The sequence below is a fragment of the Schistocerca piceifrons genome, chromosome 2, assembly GCF_021461385.2.
Source record: "Schistocerca piceifrons isolate TAMUIC-IGC-003096 chromosome 2, iqSchPice1.1, whole genome shotgun sequence".
NCBI lineage: Eukaryota > Metazoa > Arthropoda > Insecta > Orthoptera > Acrididae > Schistocerca > Schistocerca piceifrons.
The window spans coordinates 303,798,063-303,825,119 of record NC_060139.1 but is presented as its reverse complement, the minus strand read 5'-3'; the positions used below and the strand labels follow the sequence as shown (position 1 = coordinate 303,825,119).

The following is a 27,057-nucleotide window of genomic DNA, read 5'->3' as shown; positions in this document are numbered from 1 at the left end:
GCATCATTGTACCAAATATCCTAATAAACATGCTACGTGAACTTGATAACCCAGAACAGACAAAAAACAAACACTAACTATTCTAAACACAAATGTTGATGAAATACAATTACACTTGCTGTCCCTTCAGGAATGAAACACATAAAAAAAAACATTTACACATTTACAAATACATTATTCTCTATCTTGCGAGTCACACGGAAACCTTTCATTCTGTGATTTTCTTGGGGTCAAAAAGTTGCTGATAGTTTTCCTAGAACCACTGTCTCGGTGTCAAAGCTCTCCCATGGTTACCCGGACGAAAGTCTTTGAGTCACTCAAATCGGCATTTTGAACACGCACTGAACAGTAAACTGTATCTCACATTAAAGACAAATGTCATAGTCACTGTCAGAGTACCATCCACACGAATCTGTTCGTCCAAAAAGAAAAATGGCCCTACAACTACTATTACCCACGGTTCTGTCCTTTCAGTTCATGGTGTAATTAAAAGTCGTAAGTTTCAACTAACAGCACTTATTCCCGCACCAGTTCAAGAAATGTCTCCTACTACAGACGCAAATGTCAATGTCCCACTCTAGTTTCTTGCCTTCATACAATAATTGTTCACCAAACGACAACTGTCCTCTAAGTATACCAAGTGTCCCACCTGCAATTCACAAAGCACACTTAACAAGTCACTGCCAAAAGTTTATGGATCCCACCATTCAGTGGTCAAGACAAAACAAAACGATCGTCCTGTCTGCTAAAGACAAAATCTTTTCCACCACTCACAACGTGGAAACACCAGTCCTTCACTTTCCACATTATGTAAAGTCGCAGTCATCCTGTTTCACGGCTCCACAGTCCAGTACTAGTTATTAGCTGCTGGTAAAAAAAATGCTCGCCGGGCTCTGCCGCGCCTCGTCCATTCTGCTGTAGCGCCGCTGCGCGCGCCGTTGAGCAGAAGAAACCACCCGCTGTTGCCTCCGCGGGATACCTTCCCCAGTCGTAAGGGTGGCGGAACTTATGAATGGCCAGTGGTACGTGCGTGTCGCCCCAGGCCGTTGACCTGCTGTAGCGGGCGCGTGGAGTGTACCCCGTCCGACAGTGGAGTGGGGAGTGCCGCGGCTCTGTCGCCTGTCGCCATGGCATCGTCAGCTCGGCCCGCTAGCGGTATGGGCGTTACGACACCCAATCAGTCAGACCGTTCCGTGCATCTCGCAACATTACAGACAAAAGGAAATTCTTACATTAAAATTATACACCCTAGTTTTCTACACATACAACATCAACATTTATCTCTTTTCTATAGACAGCCCATACTCGTGCTATTCATTGTACCTGTCGTCCCTCATACAAAACATGAAAGTAAAAAAAAAACAAAAGGAATAATAAACAATCTATACAGCTCATAATTACAATATCAAATAGTAGGCTACTCTAACATCCTATCACAGTGAAAGTATTAGAAACTTTATCCTAAAACTACAATATACAATGTACTTTTGTGCTTGTGACACACTGAAATTAATACCCCTTGAAAGTGTTCTAACAAAAAAATGAGAATCCACATAGCTCACAATTACCTACCACATGTTATTAAATATTAAACTACTTTCACATCCTAACACAACAAACATTTTTTAGAAACTGATGACTCTAAATCTACAACATACAATGCACCTTCGTGTTTGTGACAGACTGAAATTAGTATCTCTTTATACATTTTACATTTTATTATATATAACATTTCTAGGACATGTATGAACCATCCACATGATGTCAAATCCTGACCTGCCATCGAGGTTCATCCAAATCAAACAATACACAATAATGTTTTAGTTACAGATCGGTAGGATCCCCTTTACAGGAGTGGGCGCATTGATCACACTACTCTACGACTCTCACTCACCAGACATCACATTTTCCTTCTCATTCAATCCATTAATACACTAACAGAATAGGTCTAGAAGTCAGTTAACCTTAACACCACCACACTCACGACAACATACCATACCTTTGCTCCCTTATACTCAACCACATAACACATGAAGCTGTTCCGGAGATAGCTTTCCAGTCTCCGAATTCGTCCTTTCACTCTGGCACCTCTCTCCATCGGCTTACCTCCGCATTCACTTCATGCTAGATATCAACTTAGAATTGCGACATTTCATCTAAGAAACAAAAATACACAAATTATTCAACCTGCAAAATAACTGTACACATTCTTGGTACCGTTTTGATTAGTTATCCTTGTACCAGGCTTCAACAACAACAACAATAAATATTATTTTTGCCAAATCGCAAATGTTATGCTAAGAATTAGATCGTACACTTATATTACATCTTACGTCAGTGTTCCACAACGTTCACCATCTGGATCTCATACTCCCTTTATGTCCTTTCACATTGTGCAGTTGTCCTCATCTCTTCATTCGTATTTCGGCTCTCCGTCCGTCCATTACTCCATCATTTCCTGGTCTTCCTTCGCCATTCGCATCAATCTCTATTGCAGCATACACAGGTCTCTCTGTAACATACATCTAAGACATCTCCACATTATTCAATTCTACTCACCTTTATTTACCACTGTTTCATCACGTCGAATCTCTATTTATTAATCACACTGCTTCACGTCGCTTCTTCCCTTACCTATCACCTTTATCCACTACTATTTATCACGTCGCTTCTCTAGCTACCATCTTTATTCCCTCATAAATCATCACGTCGTTTCTGCTTGATCCTTATTCATACGACAAAAAATACGTACATACACCACTCTGTCGACTCCTGTTCGTGACTCATTTGACCAGTCTATTCCGTCATACTTCCTGACATCCCGCCTGAAAATTCTTATGTTCGATTTGACCCTGCACAACGTTACACACCACAAATAAATACACTGACTATCTACCATAAATTGCCTACTTTAGATCTATCCTTAACTTTTCCATAATTTGATGTTAGAAATGTGATGAAGCCCACGAGACTGTTTTCCCTTGATCGTCTCAATCAGTACAGCATTTTCATGGACAATCCGCCTCACTCTGAATGGTCCACTATACACAGTAAAGAATTTGCTAGTTAGGAATCTGTGCTTCTTTGATAATCGATGAGTTTTAATTAGAACCTTGTCTCCTACTGCCAATTCGATCTTACGGATCTTTCCTTTCTGCTTCTCCTGCCTATCCTTAGCTGCTTTCTTAATACGCTCTATCGCAACCTTGACAATTTCTGTGTGCCTCTGCTTTCCTGATCGCGGAAAATCTACCAGCTCCCTGACTCGATCTGGTGGTGGTTCATTCTTTAGTACCGTAATTGGTGATAATCCAGTTGCTCCATGTGGTAGCTCATTGAGGATGTCCTGAAAATCTTTGAGAAAAATACTCCAACTTCTGTGTTGCCTATGGCAATAGATCTTACACAATTTTCCCAGTTCTTTTACCACTCTTTCACTGGGGTTACTTGCAGCATGGTATCGGGATATGAACACCGGTTTTATCCTTCTTCTCTTCAGTGTGGTTAGCCATTGTCTGGATCTATATTGCGGTCCATTGTCAGCTATGAACTTTTCTACAGTTCCTACTTCTCGTAAAAAGTTTTTAACGATCGCTGCTGCCACTGTCCTTCCCGTCGCACGTTTCAAGGCGGTAAAAGTCACATACTTTGACACCAATTCCACTGCTACTAAAACATATCTATATCCCTGCACTGACTTAGGTAGCGGGCCAAACAAATCTGTTGCTCCGAATTCCCTCAATCTACCTGGCACTATCGGAAAAAGCGGTGCTTTGCATGAGATAGTTAACGATTTTGCCTTCTGGCACAATTTGCAACTACCAAGCACGTTCTTGATCCTCCTCTCCATACTAATGAAATAAACTGATTCCCTTAACTTCTTACAGCATTTCCTTGCCCCGTAATGCCCGTAACTTAGGTGAGTGTACCAGATCAGCTTGTTGACTATTTCATTTGGTATACACAACACCCAGTCCTGTGTGTTCGGATTTCTACGGTAGAAAAGGACCCCGTTCTGAATTGTATAAAAACGTGCTATATTGGCATCTAAGTTCGCTGTAACTCTGTCCTTCACCATTCTCCATGACGCGTCTTTATCCTGCTCTTTCGCGATATTTGTGAGTACCGTCCCTATGTATTTCTCGAACGGCACGCCCTGCATATACAATATATCATATCTGTTCTCGTTTACCTCCTCATCAAAGCATTGACCGTGACCTACTGGATTCCTTGACAACGCATCTGCCACTATATTCTGTGGCCCAGGAATATACATGACCGAAAACTGAAACTCCTGTAAATAGAGTGCCCACCTAGCGAGTCGTCTATGGTTAAGTTTGGCCGACATCAGAAACTGTAGTGACTTGTGGTCAGTATAGATTTTAGTATGCCTTCCATACAAATAGTATCTAAACTTACTAAAACCCCATACTATTGCCAAAGCTTCAAGCTCAGTTACCGTGTAATTTCTCTCAGCTTTGCTAAGCACTCGGCTCGCAAATGCAATAGGTTGTTGTATTACTTCTCCTCCTTGCTCTTGCTCTTGGAACAATGTTACCCCAAGTCCACTACGGGAACTGTCCGTGGCCATACAAAACTCTTTCCCTAGGTCTGGATGCCCGAGAAGAGGTGCCGATAGCAGTGCCTTCTTTAACGCCTCATACTCTTCCTGCGCAACAGGGTCCCAATTCCATACCGTTTTCTTTCCAGTCAGCTGACATAGTCTGGGTGTCGCTGCACCCCCAATCTTAATGAACCTCCTGTAAAAATTGATTAATCCTAAATAACCCCGTAGCTGACGTTTTGTTCTTGGCACCGGAAAATCTCTGATTGCTTCGAGTTTGTCTGGATTTGGTCTTATTCCCTCTGGTGTCACAATGTGACCTAGAAACTCGATTTCTTTTCGTCCAAATTCTGACTTTCCCAAATTCACGGTCACCCCATGTCTCTCCAGTGCACCGAGCAATATGCCTAACGTTCTATTGTGGTCTTCCCAGTTTCTTTCGGCTATCAGGACATCATCCACGTACTGTGTTATCTTATCTTTTATTTCATTAGGAATGACAGTATTTAGCGCTCTGATAAATGCCGCGGATGATACATTTAACCCAAATGGTAGTTTCCGGAACTGATACGATTTCCCGTAGCACAAGAAAGCAGTGTATTTTCTACACCCCCTGTCTAACTCCACCTGCCAGAAACTCATTCTCAAATCAACTGAGCTGAGAACTCTGATCCCGTGGAACTTTTGTAGCTATTCGTCAAGTGTCAGCGGCCGATCTGTCTCTGGCTCTATTATCTTATTAATCCTTCTTGCGTCCAAAACTAATCTAATTGACCCATCCTTTTTTTCAACACAAACTAAAGGACTGTTGTACGGACTGGATGCTGGTTCGATAATCCCTTGTTGTAGCATGCTTTCGATCTCAGCTTCCACTCTTTCTTTGTACACAACAGGTATCGGGTACACTTGGGCCCTAAACTGTTTATGTGGCTTGACCTTGAATCTATACACAAAATTTCTTATTGTACCCGCAGCATGTTTAAATACCTTTCTATTCTCGTATAAAATTTTCTGCAATTCCCCGTAGACCGTGGTCCCTCGTAAATGCCAGATTTTCTCCCTGATCTCCTCCTCCAAACATTTATGAATTTCCTTCTTCTCTTGTTCGAACCCCGTATTCTGTGCCTGTTTACCGGACTTTACCGCCAGACATAATGCTAAGTGTGCGTTATCTTTACCATGTAAGCAATCGTCGAATCTTAATGTAATTTCCTCCGAATCTCGTTTCAACTCCATCGAACCATTTCTCATGTTAACGACTGCTTTATATTGGTTCAAAAAATTAACCCCTAATATCCCTTCAACAGTTAGAGATGACACAATCATGAACACTGTACTAAACCTCTTCGCCTGGCACACGAAGTCTACCTGCGCTTGTAACTTCACCTCAATTCCCTTTCCTGTAATTGCCCCTCTCACTGTTGTCCTTTGCAATGGCAACGTTGGCCATGGTTTCGTAAGGCTACAACACTTGAACACATCTTCCCTCAAAACACTCATTACACTGCCTGTGTCGATGACACAAGGTACGATTATATTATTTATTTCTACGCTAATTATTGGGTGGACTTCACTCCCCACATCTCCTACCTCCTCTAACAGATTCTCCCTTAGTTTTCCGTAATCGATATACCTAATATTTACATCATTAATAGTCCTGGTTTGTACCCGTCTATCAAGTAGTCACCTTCTTGTCCCTCCGTCATTGTGACAATGATTGTCCTGTCGTGAACCCAATAATTGCCTATCCTCTCTTCGCCCATCATTTTCATTTTCCCTTCTTCCATCTCTGTCCCATCTTCTATCTTCCCGGTTTGCTGGTCGATATCCCCATGAATTCTGCCCCCTATTTCCTCGCCATCTTCCATTTCCGTCATTCCTCTGATTCCATGCTCTCCTGTCATTCTGATAGTTTCTACCGTTCCTATCCTCAACTCTGCCTGACCTAAGAGTCATGTCGCCGTTCACAATGTTGCTCTCGTTACCCAGTTCCTGTAATAAGTGCTGAAATGACGCAGAATCGTTCAAGCCTCTGCCTGCTATCACTATATCTCTGCGCAATCTCACTGGCAACTTCGTTATACAGATCCTAATGAGCTCCCCAGTTTCGTATGGCACATCCAAATACCTGTTTCGTCTCAGCATTTCCTGATAACACGACACTGGATCTCTTATACCACCTTCGTTACAATTTGGCATCATCAATATGCTTTGCTTAACCTGGTCCTGCTTACTTTTCGACCAGAATTCATTTAAAAATTTGTCACAAAACATCTTGTAGCTACTACAGTCTTTAATAACTTCCTGCATTTTCGCTCTAGCCTCGTCCCTCAAATGGTTACACACAAACTTCATTTTTAGGAGCGGTCCCCACGATGAAGGTAATGAATCTTGAAATTGAGACAGCCACAGGCATGGATGTTGGTAATTATCAGGATCCGGAAAACAAGTGTACGTTTGTACCGACACGAAGTGTCTCCTACATTCTTCTTCCGCATTTATGTTTTCCGACCTTGGGCTATACCCAGTTGGGTTTGCCACCTGTTTTATCCGACACAACCGTTCTTCTAACTCTCTGAGTTCGTCATCCTCTTTCTGCCTATTTTCGATTTTTGAATTTATCTCACTCTCCCTCCGCAGTCTACCTGGTGGTGTTTCACCTTCGCTTCTGCACGCTAATTGCAACTGTGCTAGTTCTTCCCTATGTTTCCTATTTGTTTCTAATTGTGCCTCTTTAAACTGTAATAGTGATTGTATCTCCTCCTGGTCGGCATAAACCTCTCGCTGCGTACTGTTAGAGCCTGTTTCGCCTCTTATACTGATCTTTTCTACATCTGCGCTAATCGTATTCATTCTGACCACTACCTCCGCAACTTCATCCCTGTGTTTATTTAGCGCCATTTCCTGCCGTGTGACTTGAGCTTCCACGCTGTCTAATGCCCCTTGTTTATCTGCAAGTAAGTCCTCTACTATCTCTTTGATTCGCTCATCCGGCCACACGCCCCTATGTTCTGTAATATCGCTTTCTATTGCACTTATTCGTACCTCCAAATTATTGGCCTTTTCTTTCACAGCATCACATTCTTGCTGCACCGCATCCAGATTCTTCTCCCCCTCATCTAACCGATTATTAACTGCGGACAGACGCTCATCGATAACTGTGTGTAGCTTCCTCATTGCCTCTTTATTTCCCTTATCAATTGCCTCCAATCTTTCCTTATTTGCTTCCAATCTCTCCTTAGTCTCCCTATCTCTCTCCTTAGCCTCCCTATCTCTCTCCTTATTATCTCTATTGATTGCTTCTAATCTTTCGTTGGTCTCCCTACTCATCGCTTGTAAAAACTGCAGTATCACATCGTTATTTCCTACTTTCGACGCGCTCACCTCGTTCGCCTGAGAAACCGTAGCTTCGCTAAGGGTAGCTGCACTTTCACCGCACACCTGGCCTAGTCTCGGCTCGCCCGCGTCGTCGGGAAAAGCCCGCGTTTGTGGACAAAGCCCGCCGCATAAAGGATCCCCTTGCAGCGGTCCACTGAACAATACAGCCCCTTCGGAGTGTTTGTCTTTCTCGCTCATTAACCCATGGTCAACATTTACTTCCTGCTGCACTGCTACGTCCACCCCAGAATCGCTATTCTCCATGGTGGCTACACTTTTTGACTGCGACCTAGTTACTACGGACATTACGCAAAAAAAAAAAATTATGAAACGATCTTCCAGCCTTGTGCGATATAGCAACTAATTACATAAAATAAAATAAAAGATCCTCACCAATCCAGAAAGAATTTGCAAACAGAAAAAATTTACTTCTTAGCGCTATCACAATACATTCCATAAAAAAAAATCTTAACAGCAAACCCTAACAACAAAATATCCTAACAAAAACGATCCTGGCAAAGGAATCCTGGCAACAAATTAAATATCCTGGTAACAAAATTATCGTGGCAAAAAAAACGGAATCCTGGCAACAAATTAAATATCCAGGTAACCAAATTATCGTGGCAAAAAACGGAATCCTGGCAACAAATTAAATATCCTGGTAACAAAATTATCGTGGCAAAAAACGGAATCCTGGCAACAAATTAGATATCCAGGTAAAATTATCGTGGCAAAAAATGGAATCCTGGCAACAAATTAAATACCCAGGTAACAAAATTATCGTGGCAAAAAAAACGGAATCCTGGCAGGGTCGAAATTATGAGAGGCACCCACTTGCCTTTCTCATACTGTGGCATCAAGCAGTCAGGCCTGCAAGATGAGTGGTTTGCCAAGCGAGTGGAATCTTCCTTAATTTATCGAGCAACATGAATTCTCGTATCTTACTATTTAGTTACAAATTATCCACCTGTATGAATAATACGCAACGGAAACACGCATCTGACTATCAGTGATTTATAGAACTCTGACTGTACACTACGCACTGGCAATACCACATTTACCTTTTGTCTTTGATTTAACGGCTTTTATATAAATTCGGGACATTACGATAACATACAATTTAATGAAAAAGGCCACCAATCTCTTTCTTTTCACTATTTGATTTATTCCTAAACACACAAATTCTACAACCTACAACAGAATCACATGAGAAATTCCGCCCAGTGGGCATGGCTTTACGTTAGTGAATCTCTATACTATGGTCTCGTAATCTATTTACCGCAACAGTGCACTCCCTGGATCGGATGGTGGATCCTTTATTATACCTCACACTTCGCCACTCACAATAATCCTCACGAAACTTTCCTCCAGATCGAGCGATACAGAAGGAACAGGCATACCCACAAATCTTTCGAAACTACCTTGCTACTCCCATGCAAAACACACATACCCAAATTACAAGACATACACAACACAACAATATGAAATATTACACAAAGAACGGTTACAACTTCATCACTTTCCGCTTTCCCACTTCAATCAATATTTATCCCAGTTTCACACGACACTGCCCCACTTTGTAATTCTACTTTCCTACTGTGAACTCTGGAGATAAACGCACGTCTTCCTGTGCAATGCAAGCCAAGTGGCGTTGCTGGAAAAACGGCCGACTCACCTTGATTCTCTCTCAGAGTTTAAATTCAGCGTCACACGGAATGATATTTCTTAAATACTTCAACTTATGATACACACGCTATTTCTTAAATATTTCAGCTTATTGTACACACGCTATTAATTCTTAAATATTTCAGCTTATTGTACACACGCTATTAATTCTTAAATATTTCAGCTTAAGCTCACGGAAGTATCTCAACTTATAACTACACGTGGGCTCTTTGTGACCGTTGGTTTACTACAATCCCCTTAAAATTACCTGCCTCACTTTGTAATTTTCCCCACAAAAGGTCCTGTGAAAGAGAAATTATTAATTCTAACTACTCTTAAATATTCCACATCCATACCATGCCTCCACTCTTTCATTCCGGAGCACAACAAAAAAACAGGTCTTTACAGCAGAAGGTTCAGCGGCAGAGTGCTGAAACATGGCCGTATTCTGATTCTCTCGCACCTCTCTCGAAGTGGGAGAAGCACCTTGCTACCTTATTGGTCAGCCACATTTCAGACGCTCAAAGCTCTGGTAACTTCCATCTCTTTGGTCTCACCAAAGGTAGCCAAAGGATCGACTCAAAGATGATCATATATTCCGATTCACTATCTGTGGTTAGCAGACGACCATACATTCATTCCTTTCACAGATCTCACCAAACTGGATGTAGGGATTTATTTTGAGGGAGTGCACATGTGATCAATTAAATAAATAAATTGTCATTCTTTCCCACACTGGTATCCGGCTTCGCTGTATTAATTGAAATTGAGTTACTTTTACACAAAAAATGTGTTGTTCTGACAAGAATTTCGTACCTATTTTCAATGTTGGGCGGTACTGTACCCTTTCAAGTTATTTCCAACAAATACACAAGTGATTCCGTTGCTCCTGTCTACCGGTTTTATGCACCTCACAATGCCCTCAATAATCACATGCAAGATTTTCATATTGTCTCTCTCGCTATTTGCAAACTATTAGTCCTACGGAAAAAAATGAACAGGACCTTTTTGTAGAAAATTTAATGCAATTAAAAATTTGTGCTGGGATACGTTTTCACTGTAGGACAGTTATTGAGCTGTTCAAGAAAAAGGTCGGTTTTATATGTTTTTCTTGAATAATTCGAAAACTACTGCCTCTAACGAAAATGTAGCCCAATACAAAATTTAATTACATTAAATTTACTACAAAAACGTCTTCTTCATTTTTTCTGTAGGACTAATAGTCTGCGTTTAGTGAGCCAGTGAATATGAAAATCTTGTACGTGGTATTTGAAAGTGTTGCAGGCCTCATAGATAGGGCACCTGAACTATCCTGTATACATTTCTAGACTGATATATCAAATCTCAACTTCATAATGGACTCATAGCCCTTAGTCCAGATCTGAAATACAGACAGAAGCTTTTGATGCCAAATTCTGAAGGTCTTCCATTATTGCTTTGAATGTTCTGAGGGAACATTCAGTTGTTGTGTGAAGTTCAGTTTTCTGCCCTTCACCCCAGTCATATTGAGAAGTGGGCTTCCGTTCTCACGGGTGCAGCAACGCTGCATATCTGTCCCTGTCAGTTCCAATCCGATTAAGCAGGTACCAATCTGAAATGACTCTCCTACAATTTTCAGTCGGTGGGGGTTCTAACAACGAAAATTCTGAATGAATCGGTAATTCTAGATTGTTTTATATAACTGTACACACGTTCAGCAATCACTGTGATCTTATGAATGGTGGTGGAATATTACTAGGAACCCATAGCCACTGCACGTTTGTGGGGCGAATACACCATATGATAGGGTTTTAGTGCGAGCACCGTTTACTCAGATGGAACAGCAGTATTCTGCGACTGGGCATATTCACTGTAGCCTTCATCCCGCTGTTATCGTGAACTTTGACCCGTGTCAGCCTAGATACAGGTCTCTAACTGATAGGTGAGTAAATATATTATTCATCCTAGCACCCAGGCATAATCTGCTTATAAAGCTGTTTGTATAAGCTCTTCGGGACGGAAACCGGCAATAGCCTGTTTTCAAGTGGTGATATGGATATGGGCCTGGAATTTCCTATTTTTGGCGCAAATCGTCCAAAAGAAAAGAACAACGCCAAAACTGGACTGAAAAATTATATTGTTATGACACGTAGCCAGCAATTTACAGGAATATGGGGAAAAAGATAAGATCAGATTTCATGCTAGTGATCATTGGAATAACAGGGTAGTGTATTTTGTACGATGTATCAGCAGCATGTGATACTGTACTTCCCATGTCGCTCTCACGCCGTGGCTGTCATAAACGGTACGAATATCTAATGAATGGTGCATGGTGCCCGTCGATCGGTTTTAGTCTCGGAAAGAAGCACAAGAATGGCACAAGGACCTCTTTATGGCTTTTCAATTCTGTCGGACTGCATGCTCTCCCTCTTCTTGTATCAGAGAGAATGTAAAGCCGGATTTTTGTACAGTCCACGTAGCTGCTGAGTTAAGAAGGTTGCCGCCCTATCGGGAGTCACTCGCCACATCAGGCAGCTATTGCTGCTGAGACAGGAACATCGAAATCCCTGATTTGTCACCAATGTTTGGTTAAATAGAATCACAAGTCTCAGCCACACATGAATCGGTTCATGATTAGTTCATGGAAAAGTTCAAAATCGAATAAACGGGTACCTCGTAAAGAATCCAGCACGTATGGGCAAATGGAATTCCCCAAGCAATTCAGGAAAGAGGGCATCAACACCGGTTCTCAGTCATCGTATGGGCAGGTGTACTTGGCGATAGATTAATACAGCCATATGTGCTACCACAAAGTTTAACTGGGGTGCATTATCAGGACTTTCTCATTAATGTACTGCTTACATTGCTGGAGGCTGTGCCATTGCAGCAACGAATACAAATGTGGTTCAAGCATGATGGCGCACCAGCACACTTTCGTCAGAATGTGCGCGAACAACTTTTGCAGGACCGCTGAATTGGACGGGGGAAGGGGGGGGGGTATCATTTCTTATACTGGAGGGAGGGCGGAAGAGTGCATTCTCATGAACGGACGCCACGCTGAACACCACCTGTAAACACGTGTTTGTCGCAGAAACTATGCATTTTCGGGCCCATATTTATTGGATCTATCTCAAAAAGTATGCATTTTCTGACCTGTGTATTTGGTCTTATTTTCCTTGTTTCGATGAGTGCTACCACCTCACAAAGTATTCGACGCTTTTTCGGAACACCCTGTATATATCAGTCTGAGTGTGGAATAAAATCACAAAAATATATTCCGCTTTCATGTAAAATGTGGTGATGAAATATACCTTTACACTCTTAGTTTTGCAATTCTTGAAGCTCTGTAGAGGTATCAGGCTCGAAAATTTGACAACAGAGAACGTATATCGGTTCAGTTGCTGTCAATGTTTCGTACCTGCTTCCAGATCATGTTTGCTAAACACGATTTTCAGTTTCACAGGGTCATGTACTTCATTACTTGTGCTGTGCATAAAGGAAACTGCATGAAATATGAAACGCGCACTGCTTATCGTTGCGGAACGTAGCAAACGTTGCGGCCTCGGGATCTGTAGAAATTACGCCTTCTCTTTCGGCGGAGCGTGACCGAGCAGCCATGAAGCACGTAGGCGGCGCAATCCGTGTGGAACAGGCGAACTACATAATCAGGATTTACAAGGCTGAACAAGAGACGTCGCTACAGTGGCTGATCACTATTATTGCAGTTACAACGATGTTTTCTTCGCAAGAATCACTCCCATAACAAATTAGTAGCTATATCTTTGAACTTTCACTCCATACCGCCCAATTAGACAAATTTTAATTAGTATTTATTTCAGTCATATTATGCTCTTCTCCACTGCGAAATCCCCTACTTCCGTCATATCCAGCCGTGTATACCGATACATCCTTCAGTATTTTCTGAAGCTGTTATTAAAGACGATATACGGATGTGGGCTGGCATTACCTGTTGTTATTAGTGCTGCAATAAAATTTGAGATTTCAGCAGTTCATCGACATTCTTAAGGCCTCAATTATTATTAATACGTAAGAGACTCGCACTTCCATAAAATTAATTGTAGGTAATTACATCAAATATTTCATTAGTTTAATTTGAGTTTCAAGCAACGTACAGATAACTTACGATGAAAATTGTGAACTCTTCAAGAAGCAAAAGTTCTGTTTGCATAGCTGCCATCTTACAGAAGTTTTAGCATAATAGACTCTGTTTTCTTTGAGTCATTCACAAAACTAGGAAAATTTCTAACTCTCCAAATTAAACAAGCTGCCCATTCAGTATACCATATATCTTTCTCACTCTCTCTATTCCTTTAGTCGATTCTGACTCTGTAGTACTGAAGCTCGCCAATTTCTTCTGTTCCTCACTCTCCCCCATAGACTTTCCAGTTTGGAATCCATTACTTCTGTGATGCCAACGATCCGTCTAATCTTTTGTCGCCCTCTTCTTGTGCAATCGATCTTCCCCAGTGTTCACGTCTTTTCCAGGGAATCATGAGAAGATATGATATGCCCAAAGAAGACACTTTTTGTTTCAGATCTTACAGGGAGCAATCCGGTTTTGTTTGCTGTAATACTGATCTACTCGTTCTCTTTGTGGTCCATGGAACTCAGATCAGTTTCCTACAACATCATAATTCAAAGGTGTCTGTTCTACACCGTTCAGCCATTCTTGTAGCCCAGGTCTCACATCTATACATCACAAATGGAAAGACTATAGCCCTTAATAAACGGGTCTGTTGTTGTTAAAGTTATGTCTGTACTGCTCAAAACTTGATCAAGGTTGTACATTGCCTTTCTACCAAGTAACAAATGCCTCTTGATTTCATGGCTGCAGGCGACATCAGCAGAAATATGGGAGCTGAGATGACTGAACGTAGAAACCATTTCCATTGTTCTCGTCCTATATGCCCCGATGTGATAGGTATAGTTGTCATAATTGTAGTTTTCTTGACATTCAGTATTAGATGAACCTTTGCACTTCCTTCTTTCACATTCAGTTAGACGGTCTTTAACTCTTCTTCACTTTCCACAATTCCAAAAAATGTGTTACAATGCTCCAAGGGCAAGTGGCGTCATTTAGCTATCGGTGTTTTCCAGAATCCTAAGAAATCTACACACAGGATTAATAGGGATAATAGTATCTAGAGTAATTTAAATAGATGATAACTGTTGTGTTGTGCGTCTGTGATAACGTCTGATTTTTATTTACTTTTCAGAACAGCTTCTGTGAAACCGTATTACTTAAGTAGTATTTCCAAATACATTGCGAATAATCTGTTTCCCTCGATTAGATAATTTGGAAAATATTTGTTAGTAGACATGTGTGCTGTCGTTTTCAGGTGCTGCTCGCTATCGGAGGATGGGCATTCGGATCGACGCCTTTTAAGGAGTTGACTTCGAACGTGTTCAGGATGAATCAGTTTGTGTACGACGCCATCGAGCTGCTCCGAGACTTCAAGTTTGATGGTCTGGACGTTGACTGGGAGTACCCGAGGTACGCGTCACTACAGTGACCTGTGACAAGCGATATCAATGCTATTATATATACACATTAGTTCCAGTAAATCAAAACGAAGACACTATTCTGAAAATAAGTATTTTGATGTGTGCATGGAAAAATGGGATCAAAGGGACACTTATAGATATATTTGGCAGAAGGCTGCGAATGGAAGAGAATTTGTTGTAAATACGATTAAAAAGATGGGTCTCTTCGTTACAATAGAGAATCTCAATCTTATTGTCTCAGCTAGTGGAATACTGTTTGGTCTGTTAATCACATCACTTGTTTTTCAGCCAGAAGTTCATTTTTACGATAATGTTTTGAGATAAATTTTGAATTATTCTTAGGATTACCAAGTTGTCTATTGCGTAACTGGTGGATGGAGGTGCAGTATTTAGTGGTGAAATAACATCCCAAAATCAAATCCCTTATTAGTTCAATGTTAATGTGCATGCTATAAAATGCTCCTCTTTTGGACATTAACTTATAATTAAAGTAAAATCTGTGTACACAAGCCAAAAACAAATCATCATATAACAATTCATGAAATTCCACAAGCCTAGAAAGAATTTTTGAACAGTCACGTTACCTAATAATGATAAACTAGCACCAAATTCCACGTGAAATCGAAAGTGCTATTGTGTACTAATTCTAAACTTATTACGTGTTTCTGATTGTATCTACTTCTGACCGTTTGATTATTTTTGAACTGAAGATGCTTTCTTCATGTTATATGTTACAGACATTGAAGATATATTTATACAACCATAAACAACAATTATGTGGTACTATCACAGTCTACAAGATTGATAGGTTGAAAATAATATTAAGTAGTACTTGTAGTAGTTGTACTTACTATAAATAGTCTTCAGCTGCCATTATCTGCTGGCTAACACAATTATTGTAGCACAATTATATTTACCTGACGTTCATTCGGTTTCTTTGAACATCGCTCTAAGCTTGTTGACACCAGTGTCTACCAATTTAAATTGTATATTACAGCACTGAGGATGGTCACTAAGTGACCGAAAATCGATTTAGGGGTTAATAAAACAAAAAAATACGACCAATGCTGTCTTTCCTTCCAAGGAATTCTTTGATTTCAAAACACGATTGCAGCACGCTATTTCTCACGTACCGACATCGTTAAGTAACACACAGCCATGTTACAAATCGAAGCCCTATAGTGGCAGAAGGCTAAAAATATGGAGACGTGAAGAATACTGATGTAAAATGTTAATAACGTTCGTTTTATTTCAAACGCTATAAGAGTTTTCACGTCAAGCCATTACCTTTCAGCAGGCCCTCTTGACAGCTGCAACTAGAAAAAAATATTAGTACTTTATGTTACTAATATGGGAAGAAACATTTAACCTGTTACTTTATACATCTAGGACAGCAAGTGAATCATTACAGTAGTGTACGTTCACAATGTTACTCCTACAGCGTACTTGTCTCTCTGTGGTGGTTTTTCCTTCCATTGTATCTAGAAACCAAACATTGTGTTTGCTTGTGAAATGTTTTGATTAAGTAGCTCGGAATGTAAGACGAAAACACAGCACACAGAATTTTTCTTTCTTGATTTGAAGCATTTGTGTACCACGTAGCCGGCCTCTGTAGCCGAGAGGTTCTAGGCGCTTCAGTCCGGAACTGCGATACTGCTACGGTCGCAGGTTTGAATCCTGCCTCGGTCATGGATATGTGTGACGTCCTTAGGTTAGTGAGGTTTAATTAGTTCTAAGTCTAGGGGACTGGTGACCTCAGATAGCGCTTGGTGCCATTTTTTGTACCATGTAAATAATTATTTCTGAATTAATTTCCGGTTTCAACAATAAGTTTTCCATCGATCAGAGTGCTGTTATTCCCAAACTACTGACCACTTTTTTTCAGTTCTCATTCGTTTTTTCTTGAGGTGGGAATCTACAACACTCGGTCGCTACGTATATCTGACCCCAATTTTATGTTCTTCAATTTTCATCTCTTACAAATCTATTCTGAATTCTTGGAGCCACTTGCACCAGGCAGATCTCTCTAATTTATTTCAGTAATGTATTCACTATTATCATAAAAATTTATTAAATAATAATAAATTGTAATGTATTATTCATTTAAATAACTACTAAATAAAAATTAACATTAATATATTAATAATTTCGTAGTGATGTATTGACTGTGCCTGGTTATGCGTAAATACAATCACAACAAAATTCAAATCTAATCGTTACAAAGTTCACATTAATCGTTACAAAACTCAAATTTAATTGCTACAAATCTCAAATATATCTGTCCACAGTAAAAAGAAGGTTTAATTGACAATTAATGTAATAAAGCTCTGATGGGAACATTGTGACTACATTATTCAGGTGTGTCCTTGGTTTATATTGCAGTTGGAATCACGAACGTTGGCGGTCGGGTTTCGGCTTGTTCTGAGCATTCACGTATGCTCAGACAGCCAATGAGTGTTCAGTATGTTCTGAGCGCTCTGCTGTTAATGCTGTAGCTAATGCGAGCGTTAAACGTGATCGTAACCGGTTGTTTACTGAATTTCGATTTCATATGTTGCGAGTTGTCATTGTTAGTTGTGGCTGTAAGAGACAAATTCTGCATAAGTAAGCGAGAAACATAATTTGCAGGATGTATGGTTTCTTCTAGCAGAAAGCACGCCCATGCGCGTACTGTAACTGTCGCTTGGAATCGTCAGCAATGCAATTCCCATCCGTGCCTCGTCATGCGCGAACCGCCATCGTTTGTGGATCGAGCTGTACTAGTTGTGTGGTATGACTGGGAGATATATACTACGCGAGTACGCAGTGTAAGAAGTGTTGCCTGCATTGCAGGGGAGCGGACGACCGCGCGGCGTACGTGAGCCTGCTGAAGGAGCTGCGGATGGCGTTCGAGGGAGAGGCCAAGACAGCCGAGCAGCCGCGGCTGCTGCTGTCCGCCGCCGTGCCCGCCAGCTTCGAGGCCATCGCCGCAGGGTGAGTTCCGAACTTACAGCGTAACGCAACAGACAACTGCTCTACTTGGTCATGCCGTGTAATGAACAGTGTCCTGCCATCATCTTTGGAACTGGGTAAAATGGTCGATTATGAGTTATACAGGGTGAAAAGTATTTAAACCGACAAACTCTGCGGGGTTGCAGGGGACATCAAAACAAATACTTTTTCCTAATGTCATTTTTCCCTATGAGGATTATTTAAATCGGTGGAGGCCGTATTACGCTCTTCAGTTGTTAGAGGCCGTATTACGATCTTCATTTGTTAGAGGGCGTATTACGCTCGTCAGTTGTAGGCAACTGCTGTCCACCAGTGCATCAGTGCATTGTCTCTGTTAACTAATGGAGCGATACACCTGGAGTGAGTACACTGATATGGTTGGTGCGTACTACATAGCGCACCACAGCGGACGAGCTGCACAATGGGTTTATCAACAACAATATCCTAATCGCCGTATTCTACATCATACAACTTTTGCTGCTGTGTACCAACGTCTACGTGAGACCGGGTCATTTAGCAGATTACCTGGAACAGTCCTTCGAGAGCAATTGTTACGTCCATTTCACTTACGGGATGTTCACAAACTGGAACCAGTTATTTATCCACCCAGAGCACAGTTTTTGCAGTGGTACCTGGAACAGTGTGAAATGCATCCTACATTTCCATCCTCTGTGTTGTTTACCGATGAAGCAACGTTCGGGCGTGATGGAGGCTTCAACATGCACAATTCGCAAGTTTGGAGTGAGGATAATCCACATGCCACTGTTAGTAGCGCTCATAAAGTGCTGTTCTTCGTTAATGCGTGGGTCGGTGTTGTTGGGGACTGTTTAATTGGGCCGTATCTGCTACCTAGGCCATTAAATGGCAGGCACTATCACAATTTTCTCGCCAGAGCATTGCCGGAATTGCTGGAAGGCGTCCCGCTCCCTACAAGACAACGTTTTAGATAGAACATGATCCGACGGTGTAACCTTTGTTTACGTGTCAGTGGAGGCATTTTTGAAAAATCTACCGTAATTGAAATTGGGTTGTGTCAATGAGTTGCCTCTTGGTCATAAAAAAATGGAAAAACTTTTGTTGGTTTAATTAATTTACCGCCAAAGAAATCTTCCTCTACCGGTTTAAATACTCCTCATAGGAAAAAAATGACATTAGGGAAAAATATTTGTGTTGATGTCCCCTTCAACCTCCCAGAGTTTGTCGGTTTAAATACTTTTCAGCCCGTATCTCAGTTGTACGGATGGATGAAGGCAAAGAGTCACAATAAGTCTGCCGCTAACGGCAACTCCTGGTGCAGTCTCCTTGCAGTGTTTCTTGGGGATCTGTGGATACAAAATTGAGATTCGTCAGGGTTATACGGAAAACGACGATTGTACATGTGTGACAATGAACTTATGTTTAGGATCTGGGTTTTTTTGGTGTGTGTAAGATTTGAGATTAAGTGGTAGAGGATGCCTTGGAGCATTATTCCATCGCTTACGATCGGTAAATTTCAAGGATTATTTCACATTGTGTGAGGGAGGCTAAGTGATAAAAATTACTTTGGGAACGGATACGGCGTGTATGGAGATGGAAGCGGAGTGACACAAAGTTCAATATTCTCAAGAATGGGGAATGAAATAAACTGGGCAACAAAATTAAAGAATCATTTTTGAAACCTTGTAACTATCGTATTGGCTCAAAGCTGCCCATAACCTTCCTATGCGATGATACAAAAGTATGGTGCACTGCGACATCTTGTTATGGTTCGCCGACGCTTGAAAGGTGTCTACAAATGAGGAAAAAAAAAGCCACGGCTCAGAAATTCATGTCAGCTGTGAGGTGGATTATTGATGTCACATTGGCACTGTAAGTAGGCTGTTTAGGTTTTTATGTTGGTAACGCCACGTAGCGTCTGTATGAAAATCACTGGCTGTGCTGTGTGCAGTCTGCGGCTGGTTGGCATTGTTGTAATATCCGCTATTGTAGTGTTGGGCAGTTGCACGTGAACAGCGCGTAGCGTTGCGCAGTTGGAGGTGAACCGCCAGCAGTGGTGGATGTGGGTAGAGAGATGGCGGAGTTTGAGAGCGGATGATCTGGACGTGTGTTCATCAGAGACAGTAAATTTGTAAGACTGGATGTCATGAACTGATATATGTGTGTGTGTGTGTGTGTGTGTGTGTGTGTGTGTGTGTATAATGACTTCTGAACACTATTAAGGTAAATACATCGTTTGTTCTCTATCAAAATCTTTCATTTGTTAACTATGCCTATCAGTAGTTAGTGACTTCAGTAGTTAGAATCTTTTATTTAGCTGGCAGTATTTGCGCTCGCTGTATTGCAGTAGTTCGAGTAACGAAGATTTTTGTGAGGTAAATGATTCATGAAAGGTGTAGGTTATTGTTAGTCAGGGCCATTCTTTTGTAGGGATTGTTCAAAGTCAGATTGCGTTGTGCTAAAAATATTGTGTGTCAGTATAGTGTTGATCAGAATAAGTAAAGAGAGAAATGTCTGAGTACGTTTCGTTTTGATCAGCTGTTTGAAAATCTAATAATGTAAGAGGTTTATCAGCACAGCAATTCATAAATTTTTCTATATTCTGATGAAGATACCCCTAGTCGGTATCGAAGGCAGGTCAGCACAGTAATTCGTTAATTTTTCTAAGGGGACGTTTCATATGAGGGAATATTACAACAATGCCAACCAGCCGCAGACTGCACACAGCACAGCCAGTGATTTTGATACAGAGCGCTACGTGGCGTTACCAATATAAAAACCTAAACAGCCTACTTACAGCACCAAATTTCACTACAGATCTGCCTAACGCCAACTTGGACGTGTCACACGATGGAAAGATCGTCATAAACCTCTTAATTGGCAGCTGCTCTGAAACCTGAAGGTAGGCAAACGCAACCGAAACGAGTAGAAGCGGTTGCCTATCCCTCAAGCGCTAGAGCACCCGCCAGATTGAGCTAGTGTTGAAATTTCTGACAGGTACATTTCTAACTTGCTCTATAAAGGTGAGTGTGTGGCACTGAGGATGTTGCCGGACTGGGGAGAGGGGGGGAAGGGGAGTGGTGTCTTAGAGGAATCCTTTGACATTTTATTCAGGCACACGTTAATGTTGAACTCCGCTCTTATCGAACCACAGAAGAGCGAGGAGGGCCGAAAAAGCGTAAGTATCCTTTGATGCTTTTGAAGACGTTCAGAATCCGTTAAACTGTTTTGAACAGTTCCTAGTCGCTCTAACCTGTACATAAAAGCAACAATTGCGGTCGTGCTGCAATCCAAAGTGGTGAGATTGCTTTCAGGGGGGATGGAGCCCCACAGTGTCTTCGCAGAATGGTTCAAACGACCGAGGGAGTAAGCAGTGTCAAGGGTTACCAAAAACGTCTTTCTGATCCTCATCGCACTGCGAACTGTCATTTTGGACCACGAAATCTGGTGGGAATCCATACGAAAGGGAAAGGGGTGACATCATTCACGCTCTTCATGGCATCCACTGAGGCCTTTTCCTTCCGTTTCTGAGCGGCGGTGTGTCTGAAGTGTTTTCCTCGGCCAACGATAGGAAACTGGATGTCGTAGTTCTGTCTTCCATCGCAGATACGTCAGAGGAAGGGGTGAAGTGTGAGTAAGGGGACTGTGACGTCCTTTCTATTGTGCGACACGTCCACAGTGACGTTGGGCAGAATTGTGATGAAATTTGGTGGTAATGTGACATCATCAACCTTCATCGCACCTCATATGAACTTGTAAGCTATGGCATTTTTTTTGTTTTGTTTTTTGCGTGTGTCATCGATACATTGCTGTCTGAAGCGTCTCCAAGCCGTGGGTGACGTTGGAGAGCGCCACGCTTCTGCACCATTCCAGAGGAAGGTCGTGCGCACCTTTGAGTCAAATTTCAAAGTTATGCGTCGCAATGGGGGGGGGGGGGGAGGTGGGAATTGCGGGGTTTCGCAGAAGTGAGTATATTTTTGTTGCGCAGTATATATTATTGAGATTGCGCAGTATTGATTATTGAGATGGCAGAAGATTGGGGACAGAGAAAGATGTGCTTGATATCGGAAGTAATTTGCGAACTGTATGACCTGCTACAGAAACGGATAGTGGACAGCAATTTGATGCCAAAGCCTGGATGACAGTTCATCTCCCCCAACGTTTAGTGGAAAAGTAACTACACTGGTGTCCAAAATTAAAGCAACAAAGGGAAATTTTGTAAGGTTGCGTTTATTTTGCTACAAAACAGTGTAAACAGGTGACAGTACTGTATAAACAACGTAAAGAACACATAAACAATTACAATAAGCAAAAGGTAGACAAAAATGTTTTTCGTTTTTTCCAACTTAACGGATTTTCACACACATACCGACAATTTTCATCGTGCTCAGCATGGGGTGTTACGATCTCTGGCAACGACGGAGCATTATGTGAGTGCTGGCGTCAGTCTCATATTGAGGCAATAACTCCCATTCTTCCTGCAGAGCTACTCACAAGTCATCTAGAGTGGCTGGTGGACGCTGACGTGATGCATCCTGTCTCCCTAAAGCATCCCAGACGTCCTCTATGGGAATCAAATCGAGAGAGCGACCAGGTCACGCCATGCGTGCAGTATCTTCCGTTTCCAAGGAAACATCATCCATCCGTGCTCTATGACGTCGAGCATTATCGTCCATCAATACGAAGTGCGGACGCACACCACCTCGCAACAACCGCGCATGAGGTTCCAAGATCTCGTCTCGATACTTGACAGCAGTCAAACCTTGCCAATTCACCCGCACAATTTCATGAAGAGGTGTTCCCTGCCCAAGCCATTAAGGATCGGTCTCTTTTCACAATGTTTGGCTTCCAAAATCGTGTTCCGCGTTCGCTTCAGATGCGAATGCGTCGAGAATCACTCTCCAGACCAAATCAGGATTCGTCTGCGAAATGAACATTAGTCCACTGTTAGACCGTGCAGGTGGCATGTTGACAACTCAACTCTAGACGTTCCTTTCTGTGAAGATGCATCGGAGGTACACATACAGAAGGTTTAATACGATATAGGCTTCTCTGCCGAAGCCATCTACACATCATTTATCTCAATTCAACAGGCCCAGTGGATGCTGCGAGGTCAGATGTCAGTTGCCGTGCAGTACTAAGAAGGTACCGTCTTGCCCTTACGGCCAAATAACGGTCCTCTCTTTTTGGTATCACACGTGGTCGGCCCTGTCCTAGTTTTCGTGATACTTTTTCGGTCTCTATAAATTGTCGTCACATTCAAGAAACAACAGAACGATTCACATTAAGCCATCGGACCACATCAGTTTGCGACCGTTCTGCTTCCTCTCTTCTTACGGCCCTCTACGGCAGAGTCTGGTAGGCGTCTTCTCTGTGCCAGACTGCACCGTTTGTGACTGTGTACACAACGATTGTGGATGTGGAATTATGCGGCAGACACTGCCCCGTTTGATAGATGTCCTGACGTCATCGATGACGTAATTGCCCGTTAACCGGAATGCCATCTTCAGTGCTGAACACGATTGTACGGACATCTATTGACATTTTTTATGATTATACTGTGAATTAGACACAAGACGGAGAAATAGCATTTTGTTGCTTTAATTTTGGATACCAGTGTATATGGGGTGAAGCTGACATCTGTGCAAAATTAGCGTTAGTGACGATGGATTGAAGAGAGGGTCTTTTATGTTTTAACTAATGCTACGGGATTTAGCCTGCCTCCTCAATTGGTTTGTACTTTTAATAGTTGAGACATATTGTGAACTTCCTTAATAATTTGAGGAGGGGGATGGATTGATGGAATTTTCAAGTTAGTTTTGGCCTAGTGTAAGTCCTGGATGAACAACGTATTTCATTCTTCTTGGAAATAGTTCCTCAACACGATGAATGTTCATGTACGTAGTTCCAAGTCCCGGTGAAATGTGTTAATGCGAGCGACCATTTCTCTTCCAGATACGATGTGCCCGAGATCTCCAAGTACCTGGACTTCATCAACGTGATGACGTACGACTTCCACGGGCAGTGGGAACGCCAGGTGGGCCACAACAGCCCGCTGTACCCGCTGGAGAGCGCCACCAGCTACCAGAAGAAGCTCACCGTCGTGAGTACCTCCTGCTGGTCAACTTCTCTGAAGTCTACCAGCAGTGCGCCACCAATTTCTTAGCCTCTACGCGGATAACCTGATAATATTTTAACCTTGTACAGATTTTTCTCATCCAAACAAATGATTATTACCTTTGAAGTATTATAAATTCATAAAGTTAGTTGATTTTGAGATGTAGAGGATCAAACAATATGTTCATTCGTGTCAGAGTAACATCAGAACGTTCTTCTATTAAATATTTTGACCAGATTAAGAACGATTTTCATTCACAGTGATAAATTTTATAAAAATCACTAAGCTCTTGCGGTACAGGGATGGAAACTAATACCATATATTTAAGGGCACTCATCTCACGTAGTTTAGTCGTATGTATTCAGTATTGATTTGTTCGGTGTTACGAAGTATCTTCCTCTACGTTTAAATATTACTATTAACGTATTTGATAAATATCCCCTAAATTCTTATGTTTTATTTTTTAATACTGTATGAATTTGAAGTTGTGTTAACTATAGCAGGGTGGGTCAACACTGCACGTAGAATTTTTTTCTCTCTTTAATAAAAGTAATCGCTATTAAATACTTAGACTGACGTAGAGATGGGTCACCCAGTGAATGTACATTTACAGTTCCAAAATCACTGTAAATAGGTGAACTGACGTAGGATTCACCATTTCAGTCCTTTCATATAAATGACATCAGCGAAAATATCCTACGCTTCAAGTTGCTCATGGACTTGGACTATGAATAATTTACAAAACAATACATACTGTATAAGTAATGATTCGTTTTTGTTTGAGAAAGATTATAAAAATTCGTATGCATTACCCACTGACTATTTAATTATTTTCATTGTGCGTTTCGAACGTTGCCCACATATATTAATCCACTGGACTTGCATTCTGAAATATCAGGGTTAAGATTATTGTCCAGCGATTCAGATTTAGTTTGCCTTGGTCTCCCAGAATCACTTCAGCAGAATTCCGAGGTGGGTTCTTAAGAATGCCCAAACCCTTTTCTGACCCACGTCTCTATGTATGTCCAGTCAGAGCTAGCTATCCAGCATAAAGACATTCAACCCTAAGTTCCATTTCTTCCTAACTTCCACTGTGTGTAACACGTAACATTCATTACACTAGCGCAATGCAAGTTTACATTAAAATGATAACATCATTTGACTGAATTTGTGTTGATATTTTCGTGGTACTTCCGGGTACAGGAAGAAAATTAGAGCTTTAAGAGCTTGTGACCCCGTGGACAACTATGCAATTAGAGACGGTACATGATGTAGAAAGAAGATAGGGGCCTCATTTCTAGTTAACCATCCGATATTCATGTTAGGAGACTGCGAGACATCAAATAAAACCTAAATCTGGTTGACTGGAAGATGACTTTAAACTCTTTCCTCCGCAGTGCGAATTTAGGGTCTTAACAATTGTGTCGCCTTGCTTCGTACAAAGTGGACAGGACTGAAATCAGTTTCAGGATGATGAATAAATTGCAAAATGATCTGTGACTATGCGTCCTTCGCTTTTCTAGTTGTAACACGAAGTACGTGGCACTGTCGTCACAATGATCTTAATCATCAGATGTTTCGTCGTTTTTGTAGCAGTTCCCAGTAATAATCCCGACTGCCAAGAACTGCTCCTAACTTTTTTTGCCAGGTGGTGGACATTTCCGGGTGATAACAACACATAATGATGTGCGTGAGGGCTACGGCGGGACAAAGCCTCTCCGTCGTTTCTAGGTCCCCGGTTTAAATACACAATACAATAATGATGTGCAATGTACGTTGACCTTTCGGACTTGATCACAATAAAGTAACCGACATTTCTAACGTAACAACTGTATTTTTTTCCGTCTACATACAGCAACAGAATGAAATCATGATCCACGTAATAGTAAAAAGTTTATTTATGTTTCATTTACAGTTTTAAAATATTATCCTCGACCGTTGCGAGGTGCTCATGTTTTAATAAAAATAAGGGCAGCAAATTGTAAAAATTACATAACAAATCTTTATAGCGGTACTTGTAGACCTGTACATTCAGTTATATTCACATTTTCTAATTTGATTGAAGGATTTTCTTATAGATACTAATGCACAAGATATTGAAAGAAATTTGGATTTGGCTCTTCATCTTCTTCATTTGTCAGGCATAACATTTCGGCCACTTTTCTCTTGTCTAGTACATCTCTACACCTATCTTTAAACCATCCCCTGCTCCTCCTCCTTCTCTACGTAGTTTCAGCACCTTATCTTCGGTGTGTCTGGCTGCAATCGTGCGCTTGGGCCATAGTTAGTCTACACCATTTTCTTCCAGGGCAGCAAACCTGTTTCGAATTTCAATAGCATATCTGTCCTTAGCGTGGTCCTATCTAAGTACATCTGGGTTTACTTTTCGGTATGCTACTTTTCACCTGCAGTCGCAGCATTCTATCCTTTCAGAGATAGTTGTCAACACAAGGTAGTGGTCTGATGCTATTCATCTCCTCTTACACTTTTGAGTCTAACATCCAGTAATATGTGGTGAATATGATTCAGAATGTTTTGGTCAGATGACTTCCAGATTGGCTTATAAATGCTTTTGTTATGAAACGCATAATTCTTGAGTTTTTTGGCTAGTTCATTTCATTGTTGCTGGAAGAGTATAGTCTATTGGCGGGGGGGACGGGGGGGTGCGTGCAAAAAGCACTCCCTCTTCAGGCAACAAGTGGCCCATCGGAACCATTCGACCGCCGTGTCATCCTCAGATGAGGATGCGGATAGGAGCGGCGTGTGGTCAGCACACCGCACTCCCGATCGTTATGATGGTTTTCTTTGACCGGAGCCGCTACTATTTGGTCGAGTAGCTCCTCAGTTGGCATCACGAGGC

The 27,057-nt window shown here is 41.6% G+C and overlaps 1 protein-coding gene across 1 annotated transcript in view; it reads left to right on the top strand.

The window, feature by feature from the left end:
* LOC124775088 (probable chitinase 10) overlaps window positions 1-27,057 on the top strand; it is a 384,516-nt gene that overhangs the window by 342,133 nt on the left and 15,326 nt on the right. The window contains exons 11-13 of the mRNA XM_047249898.1: window positions 14,947-15,101; window positions 17,945-18,085; window positions 24,035-24,182. Coding sequence (XP_047105854.1) covers window positions 14,947-15,101; window positions 17,945-18,085; window positions 24,035-24,182 — 444 coding nt within the window. The remainder of the gene's footprint in view (window positions 1-14,946; window positions 15,102-17,944; window positions 18,086-24,034; window positions 24,183-27,057) is intronic.